The sequence below is a fragment of the Pithys albifrons genome, chromosome 1, assembly GCF_047495875.1.
Source record: "Pithys albifrons albifrons isolate INPA30051 chromosome 1, PitAlb_v1, whole genome shotgun sequence".
Lineage (NCBI taxonomy): Eukaryota > Metazoa > Chordata > Aves > Passeriformes > Thamnophilidae > Pithys > Pithys albifrons.
This window is the reverse complement of record NC_092458.1, coordinates 20960846-20973066: the sequence shown is the minus strand read 5'-3', so window position 1 is coordinate 20973066 and position 12221 is coordinate 20960846. Positions and strand designations below refer to the sequence as shown.

The 12221-nt window shown below is 40.2% G+C and overlaps 1 protein-coding gene across 1 annotated transcript in view; it reads right to left on the bottom strand.

Moving 5' to 3' along the window:
• Window positions 1-4790: 4790 nt before the first annotated feature.
• Window positions 4791-12221, bottom strand: part of UXS1 (UDP-glucuronate decarboxylase 1) — a 54326-nt gene continuing 46895 nt past the window's right edge. The window contains exons 11-15 of the mRNA XM_071576055.1: window positions 11978-12021; window positions 10934-10994; window positions 9495-9552; window positions 6987-7090; window positions 4791-5615 (exon numbers count right to left, since the gene is read on the bottom strand). Coding sequence (XP_071432156.1) covers window positions 5484-5615; window positions 6987-7090; window positions 9495-9552; window positions 10934-10994; window positions 11978-12021 — 399 coding nt within the window. The 3' untranslated portion in view covers window positions 4791-5483. The remainder of the gene's footprint in view (window positions 5616-6986; window positions 7091-9494; window positions 9553-10933; window positions 10995-11977; window positions 12022-12221) is intronic.

The following is a 12221-nucleotide window of genomic DNA, read 5'->3' as shown; positions in this document are numbered from 1 at the left end:
TCTCCATAAACAGCACTTATGATGCCATGTTTTAGATTTGTGACTAAACCAGTGTTTTTGCTGTGGTTGAACAGTGCTTGCATAGTCTCAAGATCACCCATTTCCCTATGTTGTCCCCTAGCAGGCAGGCTTGGGGTGGGTGAAAGGTTGGGAGGGGGTATGGGTGGGATAGCTGACCCAAACTGGCCAATTCCATATGATAGAATGACTTGCTGAACTATAAAAGCTGGGAAGAAATAAGGGGGTAGGGGTTTGGCCTTCCAAGATAGCCATTGCTATGAGGCTGGATGAGCAACAGTCTTGCTTAGGGGAGACGGTGAGTGGCCTTTGCATCACTTGGGTTTTCCTCTTCTTTGCTTTACCCATTAAGTTGCTCTTACCTGAACCCTTGAGTTTACTCATTTCTGATTTTCTTATTCTCTCCCATATCCCATTAGGCCAGGGGGAGTGAATGCCTGTGAGGGTACTTTGCTGCTGGCTGAAATCACCCACCACAAGGCAATAGCTCTGAGGGCACCCTCCTTCTTGCCAATGGGTGCACCTATCTGGCTTGAAGTGCAGCAGTTGCAATGATGAGAAAGAAAACAAGCAAGGATGAGCCATCACAGGTTTGGGCAAAAGGAGGACTATTGGAAAAATAATGAATTTCCTCAGATATGCATGGAGTGCCTCAAAGTTAATTTTCTTTGAATATTTCTGTCCCCAAACGGAAAAAACTCTTCACTGCCTCCCGGTATTTCCATTCTGCTGTGCAGAACAGCACAGAACACGTCATCACCAGGCCCAGCCATCCCAGCACTGACATCACATAACCTCTCTACACCAAGACAGAAGAGCAGCAATTGTTCATTGTGGCTCCCTAAAAAACAGGAACAGCCCAGCCATGCTCCAGTACTTCATATTTCAAGACCCAATGCTGCTGATGCCCCATTTGTGGGTGTCAGCCCCCCAAATCCATCAGGCAGATGGACAGGGCGGTCCTGCCTCCTTTGCGGGTAACATATGCCAGGTAACCCTTCTGCCAAAGCATGGAAATATTACTGCTGTGTCCCCACATCCACTCTCATACACTCCCCCAAGGCTAGACCAAGATCTTTCTCTCAAATCCAGTGTTTTTAGCACCAACCATAAATATTTTTTCTTTTTTGGCAGGAGAGGCCTTCATTCCCTGTAAGTTCCTACTTGTAACACAAAGCATGCTGAGGATGGGGGATTGGGCATTTCTGTTTCCCAGGTGGAAGATGTACCTTTACTTGCTCAAAACAGCTTTCTCAGCAGTGGGGTGGACAGAGATCAGACTGCTGTGCTTGGCTTTGACAGCACTTTAAGGCCAATGTTGCCCAAGGTTTCATGCTTGGGACCTTCCAGCTGCTTTAGCCAAGGCATGGACCAAGGCATTCAGAGGATCCTCCTCCTTGTTGAAGAGCATGTCAGAATCTAGGAAAAACAAAGCAAGAATGAACAAACTGTTGCTTGTTCCAGGCTGTAAATGACAACAAAGGTGGACATAAAGTCACTTCTTTATTATGGAGAAAGCAAGTGAGAGAAGGGAAGGGAGTAGGAAAAGGAAACCAGAATCTGGGGCATTTTTTGCAAGAAATAGAAATTGTTATTTCAGGAAAACATCCCTGTTCATACAGAATTGCACTCAGGAACATTGTGCCATACAGAAGGAGCCCTGCTTTGCCTTAGAACTATTGCTGCTCTTCCTAATATCTCTAAGGAGTCAGAGCTGGAGAGGAGGCATTCCCTTCTCCTGCCACTTGAGATCTCAGTGCAGGGAAACATTCGTAGCAGACCAACTATGGGTTTGTGGGCGGCTACATTCCCAGTAAATTCAGGGAAGGGATATATGGTGGTTAGGGCTAGCAGTGTTGAGCACACAGTTCCCTCGCTGTTAACAAAAGATCTTCTTCCTGTGGACAGTTGGCCTCTGATCAGCCTCTAAAAACCTTCAAGGACTTCGTGGCCTCAAGTAGTATTAAACTCAATACTAAAAAGGCTAATACTAATAAGACTAGCTAAATCCATCAAAGTAATCATAAATGCCCATTCTGCCCTCTGTAGCCTATTCTCTAAGGCAGTTATGCCTCTTTCAACTTTGGAACTCAATTCAAACCCTGACAAGAAGTTTTTTCAAATATATTACATCTCTGAAAATTTATTGAAAAAAATAGATGATTAAGACACATTTATAAATGTCCAGAGGGCAGGGAACTCAGTGCCTGCTAAACTCACCAGCATCTATATAGGTTAAGAGAAAGCTGCAAACACCTTAGACACAAAGAAACTGTCAGATCATTATTTCCCCATATAGCAAAAAAAATCTTCCCTAAAGAAAGGCATGAGGCTTCTCTAGACTATACATTCATGGAACTATTTAAAATAAATTAGGTCTGCAAGCCCCACTGTAGCTTGGCTGCAGACCAGCACCTCACATTCACTGAACTGCCCACTGGTACAGATCACACTGAGACTAAAAATTGGTAGCTCAAGTTTTGTCAAGTTAGTTTTACTTTGTCTGCCTAACCAGATGACAGCAGAAAATTCCAATTCTCAAATTTTCTGGGAAAATAATAAAACAATTGCAATATGTTAAGGCATGGAAATGAGAACACATCTCAACTTCATTTACTCCCCAGTCCTGCATTTCCAAGTTTTCAGTGCTGTATTCTTAACTGCCTTCCACCAAAAGTGGTTCTACTGGAGGCAGCAGCTGTTTCTTACCTGTGGCTCCCAGCCAACTTGACGCCTCTTTCTCCTACCAAGATGTGTAACCCCAGGTGGGAGCACAGAACTTCAACATACAAACCTTCATCTGCCTTCTTGAAGACTCAGAGCAGACAAAATTTTGAATTACTCCAGATTTTCAGTCTTAAGCACCAGCAGACTCTGTTTTAACATGATTAATGCCTTTTAAATTAGCTAGGCCAGTCAGTGCCTTCAAAACCTAAGAGCAACAGCAGCCTGAGCTGCTGTTTCAGAAGGATACTATTTAGAAATAATATGGGAGCTGAACCAGGAACCTCTGAAATAAAAAGTAGAAACAGTACAAGGAAAGTAGCAAAACCAAGGTCTTGTCATTGGGGCCCAGTGGGAAGCATGCAACACAGAGTCACAGATGGGTTGTGTGCTGGTAACAGCCATTGCCCTCTCTTCAATTTGCTCCTTTTATGAAGGAGCTGTGAAGTAACCTAAAAAGCTTTTAAATCCTTCTCTGTCGAATGTTCAGACTTCCCAGGGGATTTTTTTTTTAAATGCACATTGTGTGCTAGCCTCCAGAAGCACGCTTGTGCCTGTACAAGTTTATGTATTTTGTACTGAAGTCAGTGGATTAATGAAAAACAGCCCTGGAAGAAACACCTGGTACCCACAGCTCCCACTTAACTCTGACTGCTCTAAATGCTGGACCAGGGCTGCACCCCTGGGTCTCACCTCTTCACAGATGCTTTGGTATGCAATCACACAATTTGCAAAGGAGTGAAACATCTTCCCTCAAATGCAATCTAGAGCTTAAGGGTTAACACCACCATGCTGGGAACTGATTAACAGTTCTCTCCACAGGACTATTAGAGAAGTGGGCACTAGTTAACATACATTCACATACGTCCAGCTGTGGCTTTGCATATAAGGAGAGGCAGTGCTTTGTGAGTGTATCAGTAATGACAGGTTAGACACCTTTGGAGCATGCACACCAGGGTGCACTTTGCAGGCAATTTAATATGGAATAAATGCCCAGATCAAGTACCTAGATAAAGATTTTGAACAATAAAGCAGATCTCAAGCTGTTCAGCTGTGGAAAGATGGCGGCAATGTGTAATACATAAATTCCATCTCTGAGACCAGACAGGAAAATAGACAGGAAAATATACCCTGGCTCCCCATCTTTGTTGTATGGCAGATTTCCAATGAAGAAAACATGTGCTTGTGAGCAAGGAAAAGCCTTAAGAGTATCCGTACAGCCCCAATCCAGGCAGGGCACACCAATGAATACAGCAGCCCCATGATTGCTGGAGTCACTGGGAACTTTACCAGACAAACTGGATGGGACTCCAAGGCACAGTGAGGCTCTGGCAGATGGCACACTCAGACAGAGGGGCCTAAATACCACACTGCTCTGAGTCTTCCCTGGGTCTGGGGGGGCATAATGTCATCAATATAGGCTAACTTCCATTTTGACCATCAACCTAAACATGCTCAGAAGTAAATAAAAACATCAAGCTTTAATGAGATAAAGTCAAGTCACTTTCCTTGACGAGATTTAGGATTTTCGACTTTGAGTGACACTAAGCCAAAACACCTTTTAAAAACACTTTGCCAATCTCCCCTGGTAGATACTCAGCATTACATACTGAAAATAAAGGAGAACTATTAAAAATAAAGGGAACTGGATTTTTTTTGCTTGGCTTTTTTTTTTTTGTTGTTAAAATGACAGGCATAGTTATTAAAGTTGAAAGCTTTTACTGGCAAGTCAGTAACTGCTTAAAATAGCAACACTTCCTCAGTGTTTCCTCAGGGAGGCTGAAGTTAGACTCCATGGTTTAAAGATACTCTTACACTGCTGCATCACTGTCAACTATCAGAACTGGCAAAAATCTGATGGTTTTGTCCAATCTACTTCAACAGACATCCTGCAGTCCTTACAATATATCTATGACAAGACAAGTAATGAAAGACCAAAGTTGTTAAAACTTTGAGCAAATTATTTAGAGATCGTTACTTTGCAACTAAAACACAATAGATGTGCAAGGCCAGAGAAGTGCCCACAGTGAAACCTTGAAACCAGGAAATAGAAGTTTCAATATTTTATTAAAATAGCATATTCAACCACTGTAACCAATAATACATTAACTTTATTCCCAGAGTATGCACAACACAGTAGTGATTCAAAATACCTCATCCATGGTAATCAATGAAAATATCTAAAATTCAAGTGTACAACTTAAACTAAACCTTTGAAAAAATCTCTCCTTTAAAGAATACATAAAGCTCTCATACAGAATTCTTTTTATCTCCTCTATATGCAGATGCCAGTGTTTTTCACCTGACAATATCACTAGCTTTTTTTCTTATGCATAGTAGAACATCTCATATTTTATAGTACCCATTTTATAAATAAATTGGCATTTTCCATCCTGTTTGTGTTTATCATCAGCTTCACAAAGAAACCAGTAAATAAAACTGTCAAGGACAGTCACAACAAAATGATCTCACATCAAGATATAAAACTTGAAGATACTAAAAGATGCTTCTACTCTATTTTACATAAAAAGACAGATTTAAAAAGTGCAAGGCAAGATTTGCAGGGGAAGGGAATATTTGTTATTTTTAGGCACATCCACTTCTTTAAAGCAAGCTTCAGAATGAAATTCCAGTTCGTTCTTCATGATACCTGTTACAAAGTCTCTCTCTCTCGAAAAAAAAAGAAAAAAATTACATCCGTCAAATGTCAAGCAGGGAATTTCCTGTCCAACTAATAGTCTTCAGTTATGTCTTGTTCTTCCTTTTTTCATCCTTGCAGGTTTTGGTTTGGGAATATACTGATTGTTTGCCTGATATTCAAGTTCTTTACGGAAGTAATGAATTGCTTTATTCAAACCTTCTTCCAATGGGACCTGTTCCCAAAAGAGAGGAGAGAATCATATCACACTAAGTTCACATCAGCTCATTTCTCAACAGTATACATTTTAATACAGCTATCACAAGGCAGCCAGGGAGTCTGACTCTTAGCCAATATAAGTATTAACAGCACCACATACTGGTTATATCTACACACTGCTGATGCATCTCAGCTTTTAAATAGCTAATATATTTTCTGACATGGTAAGTCAAAACTCCAGCAACTTTAAATCTCATGCATGCTTATGATTGGTCTGTTCAGTATCAAAACAGACATACATATTTCTACTTTCAATTCCTAATAATTGAAAGAGACAAACACACAGAATTTAAGGCCTTTCTGTTTTTAAGGATTAAAGATCCTCCTTCACAGAATGCTATAAAGTTGGTATCCAGTATTTCATCTGATATTCTTAAATCCTATACAAATAATTGTAATTCTACAAACCTCAGTGTTTAAATACAGGCATAGAATATGGAAACAGTAGCAATGGAAATTCTACCCACTCTTCTCAGGAGCCATTCCCAATATAGCAGGACAAAAACAGCAGCACAAGAATCTGCTTGCCTTGCTTTAACAACATTGTACTTCTGCTTCACAGTAAGTTTTGTTACTGCCTCCGCCAAACACAGATGGCCAGAAGTACAAGTCAACTGTTTTAAACCTTTTGTGATTGCAACACTTGTCATCATCCATGTGCTTTCAGGCACAGTCTATTAATATTGGGTGTCTCTGTGATTCTTTTTAGATGGGTCTGTATCCACCCTTTTCTACTAATTTACATTTACTAGGTAGGTTCACATATCTGGGAATGATTTTTGTCTGTGAAACTAAGAAAGGCTACAAAGCACTGTGCTAGCTAGAATGGGGAGCTAGTTAAGAAAGTCAGAGCTTTCCTGGGGAGTAGGCAGTCCTTACCTCCCCAAACAAACCAGCTCTTATCATCAGCTACAGGAATGAGGACTGCAGTAACAATGGCAAACCCATTAGCTATGGTTTGCTAACACAGGTGACTATGTACCATGTATTTCAAGGGATTCATCAGGTTTAGAGAAAGGTAAATATTTCACAATAAACAAGTGAAAAAGTTAAAATGTCTATCCCAACAATGGGGCTTTTTTCCTACTATAGTCTATTACAAATGTTAATAATCTGCTCTTCTGGATGGCACAGGCCATACTATTTTACCAAGTGGTTCCTGAATTGCGAGCTCATGAGCTAGGGGAAGAGATGAGGGCCAAGTCTTTTGGAGATTGTGTTAAGCAGATATTCTGCTAAGGGAAATGTGTCATCATCATGTAGCCATCCCTCAGCCCCGGCCATCTCTGTTTTTGCACACAGAAACAGTAGGTTCATCCGTACATACCACAGGTTCCCAGCCAAGCAATAACTTGGCTTTTCTGATGTCAGGTTTTCGTTTCTGAGGGTCATCTTGTGCTTCTGAGAGAAACTGGATTTCACTCCCACTGCCTATTAAACAAGACTGAATTATCATCCGCAATGCACTATGCTTTGCATCTACATGTTTCTTACCAACTGGAGCAACAGGTCCTTCTGCAGCTTTCTGCTTCATGATTCAACCACTGAAATACTTTGCACAGACACAGCTACACTGCGTTCAAAAGCTGGGCAAACCACTTGTCCCACAGCAACATGGATTCACAAAGCATTTCATAAAGACATCGTGCATGGATTCACAAAAATTAAGTTACACCTGATCAGTCTAATAACCTTCTACGAAGAAATGACTGCTTCAGTAGCAAAGGGCAGAGCAGTGGATACCATCTATCTTGACTTCAGGGAAGCTTTTGACACTGTCTCCCGTAGCATCCTCATTGAGGGCTGGATGAGCAGTCAGTCAGGTGGACTGAACACTATCTGCATAGTCAGGCCCAGAGGTGGTGATCAGTGGCCTGAAGTCTGGTTAGAGACTGGTAACTTGTGCTAAACCCAGGGTCAACACTGGATCAATACTGAGTTGCTGATACACTGCTTACTGTGCTGCGCAATCCAGAGAGACCTTGAGAAAGGAGGCTGGAGAAAAGGGTGACAGTAACCTCATAAAGGTCAATAACAAGTGCAAAGTTTTGAATCTGGGGAGATAAAACCCCAGGCACCAGTACAGGCTGAGGGCCAACCAGCAGGAAAGCTGCTTGGAAGGAAAGCCTCTGGGAGTCCTGGTGAAAAACAAGCTGAGTATGAGCCAGTCATGTGCGCTTAGCACAAAGAAGGCAAATGTTATCCTAGGCTGCAGGAGGAAAAGTGCTGACAGCAGAAGGGAGATGATTTTTCCCACTATTAAGCATTGGTGAGATCCATATGGAAGGCTGGGTCCAGTTTTGGGCTACCCAATACAAGAGAGACACAGACATATAGAGTCCAACAAAGGGCCAAAGCAATGATGAAGGGACTGGAGCACCTCTTCTACAAGGAGAGGTTGAAAGGGCTAGGGCATCTCAGCCTGGAAAAGAGAAGGCTACATGGAATTTTAGCCATATATATAAATACCTGATGGGGCACAGTAAACAAGAGGGAGACAGATGGTTTTCAGTAGTGCCCAGTGACAGAACCAGAGGCAGTGGGCACAAACTGAAACACAGGAAGCTCCCTGTGAACATCAGAAAACACTTTTACTGTGAGGGTGACCCAGAAGTGGCACAGATTGGCCAGTGAGCATGTGGAGTCTGCACCTATCTGGGTCCTGGGCCACTGCCAGTAGACCGCCCTGCCTGAGCAGAAGGCTTGCACCAAATGGCCTCCAGAGGTCCTTTCCAACCTCAATCACTTCATGATTCTGTCAGCACTTTGTAATTGCAGAAGGGCTTCAGTTTCTCTTTGCCCATATTCTCTGGTCTGACTTAAATAACCTATACAGCACTTACCTTTCCTCATGACAATACAGAGAAACAGAAAAATTTTTCTAACCAAATCTAGCAAATGGTTTACATGCCATGTTGCTGTGGAATTTTATGGATGTAGAACTAAACTGCCTCCCCAGGCAGACTGGAACAGATCAAATTGTTTGTGTACAAATAGACAAGTGGAGGTGACAATTACTGTATGTGCCTGATAGGCTTGGTGTGGTGATTTTTCAATTTCCTTCCTTGATCAGTGGATTCACAGAAATTTTCCGGAGGGAACAGTCCTCCATTAGAAACATCACATGCATCAGCTTCTGTGCTATATGTTTGAACTCATCTTTTTCAGATCTGTCAGAAGCACTTCTGAAATCTACGGACTAAAAACCCATGGCTAACAGCAGCAATATGTTTCATCCCATTAGGAAGCCACACTAGAAGATTAAGCACAACTATTCACTTCCATTCTTGAGAGCTCTGATTTGTTAGAGGTATCAGAGCAAGAATGAAGAGGAAGACACAGTGTTTTCTTCACAAGTGCTGACAACCCTTTCAAGAATCACTGTTAAAGACTGTTGCCACAGCATGAGGTTTTTAATGGTAGCTGAAGGAGCACAGCCTGCACAATTGTGAAGAACCACCTTGTTGAAGTATCTCTACTGCAGCTAAGATGTTATGCAAGACATTTTCATTCATGTGCTTTACATCTCTTTTATGTATTGTCCTTGTGGCAAAACAAAGCTAAAAAATTGATTAAACATTACACAAATTAATGGGTATAGATTGCAGATACGCAGAAAAAGTATTCATTCTACTCTTCATGCAATATTTTACATACAATTGAGAGGGTTTGGATTATCTGATTAATTTTTAATTATATGATCAGAAAAATTAAATGCCTTTGATAAAATTAAGAAATACAAAGGCCAATTAAATTATCCGCATGTCACACACACTAATGAAGTAATAATCATCTAACTTCATAAGCTATATAAAGAATTACTTATCATACTCACCAACAAGTTTTTTAATTAACTGGGCAAACTCAAGGATAGTGTGCTCTTCCGGATTTCCCTACAAACAGAAGAGATATTCACTACAGTAACAATTAGACATCTTACAACATGCTAGACACCAGATGATTCTAGATGGGGCAAGTTAAAACTCTGGAAAAACTAATTGTTATGCTTTATTCCTACTTTGATAAAATAAAAAGTAACTTTGACAAGATCTATACTAATTAGAAAAGTTACCCTCCATAATATTTGTCTTGGTAATTCAATGTATGTATGGAGATGCCCTCAAAAAATCAGACTGCAAAGAACAGGCAAATGCACTTCAAATGCAGTAAAGGCATATATCACTCAGCAGCCCACACATCATCATCATCAGCTGGAAATCTGCATTCAAGGACTGTGCTGAGCTGAGGACAGATGATACAATGAAGAAGTATGCTCAGTTAGGAAACCAAACTAATTTAGCTGCATACAATTGCTTTTGCATTTATTATAGCTTACATATCCATACATTAGGGCTCCTTGCTTTCCCAAACAATATTCCTTTTCTTCTTTTTTAACCAACTTGCACATGAACTCCTGATCAACATTTCAGAACAAAATACTGAAAGTCTCCTGCTATAGCATTAGCTGACCTTCATTAGACTCAATTCCCACCATTCCTTTGTTTCCTTGTTTCAAAACTTGTAGTTACTACATCTTGCTTGACCTGAAGGTGAATATTTATTTTTTTTTATATATATATATCAAAATACCGGATTTTCTAGAGACAAAATATGTGATGGAGTTCAAATATATCAGTATCTGTATAGAAACATAGAAATTAATTCACAGCCACAGTAGAAAATGAAAATCTAGTGAACAACTGCCCTGCAGAATTGAGTATCTGATTTGGCAAAAGTTAGCATACAAAGAAATGGCTTGGCATATGCATCCTTTTTCTGTTCTTATATCCACTGCTGAGAATAGGGTGACAACAAATGGGCCAGAACAAAAATCCAAGCAACTTTAATCAATATTAGAAAATGATACCATAAAATACTATCCTATTTTCATTGAATCAAGGCTAGTATGAAGTGGTTTCTAATTATTTAGAACTAAGTATTCCTTCAGTGCTTTTTTTCATTAAAACCAGTCTTCCAGCATTTCCTAGTATTTTGCATGTGTTCCCTATTCATTTCTTTTCCTTCATATTCTAATTTGCTAAAACAAAAACTCCAGCAAATTTATCCTGTTCTTGGAACTGTAAGATCTGAACATTTAGGGGCTTAAAATCTTTTTATTTATAAAGAGAATACATGGGAGAATATGTTGTTTATAATGGACAGACCTTTTTTTGCTCTATTTTTTCTCGAAATCAGTATCAGCGCCAAGGAGGAAGACAGAGGTGATGTTGATCACCACACAGTAACACAGCAGAGTAGAGCTGTCATACTCACCAAGTTGACAGGACTGCTGACATTGCTGTTCATCAATGCCACCAACCCATTTACAAGATCACTGTAAAAAAAGGGAAGAACAGATTGAAGCAATTTCCACTTCTCTATAAATAATATTCTTGTTCAAAAAGGGAGTTGCCTCCTGAGAACTTCAGTAAAACACATGAGACAGCTAAGGAATGCTGTAATCAGATGGGTCCATGTTTTCTGAGTCTATGTTAATAAAAACTGATTAATATTTCCTCTTTCCTCCAGTACACGAGCATATGTAGAGGCAGATTCCCAACACACTTCAAACAGAACACAGCAAGTTGTAATACAGAGGCACATGACACCACCACCTGCTTTGCAGCCTGTTGTTTGTCTTCTCTTTTTCAGAAATTCCTACACCAGGTTTGCTAAAAAACAGAATTTTGCTGTTACCTTCCTCTAGCAAAACAACTCAAAGTTATTTTAGATTATCAGCAACAAACTTAGCAGTTTGGTCCTGGACACAGAAATCCAGATCCATTCCATTATGACTTACAATCAGGAAAGAGTAGCTATTTTGAGCTGATGGGTCAAATATCTATTACCACTGCTATTACTTTCAGCAGAGGGAAAGAACATTTCTAAGCAGAGAATGATTAAAACAATTCAGTAATCCAGCATGTTTTTTTTAAATTTTCTTTTAGTTTGTTTTTTTTTGTGTGTGTGTGTGTGTGCACACTGCACACCAACCACAGCAGTCCCAAAGACACGAGGTGGCAGCATTGCATTAAAATGCAAGGAGTGACAAACTGCTCAGCATTAAAAACTTGCCTATCTGTTAACCTGTGGTGCCTTGAAGGGAAGGATGCATTAATATCTCAATTAAAAGTTCTAAACCAACTAATGTTTCATTTCTTTGTACTTTTATAAACTGTGTCTCTCTTCTGAAAATAAAGTTGGCCTAGGAATAAACACCATCATCTCTCTGACTAAAATGCATAAGGATGCAAAGCTGGCCAACCTCAGAGAACCATGAAGTGAAGTAAATGATCAGCCAGTACAAACAAGGCTTACCTGACATACTGGAAGGCTCTTGTCTGAGTTCCAGGTCCATAGACCTAAAACCATATGGAAAATAGAAAAGTTACATAAATACAGAAGTTCTCTCTAGCCCAATTATTTTCCCCTTACCATTCTAGAAAAACATCCTAAGGAGAAACACCTGAGACACAAGATCAGTGTTACAGGAGTGGAAAAAATTGAGCTTGCAGAGCCTTTGGCAAAGTATCAGTTCTTTGAAGGTTGTCTTCCTCTTGGA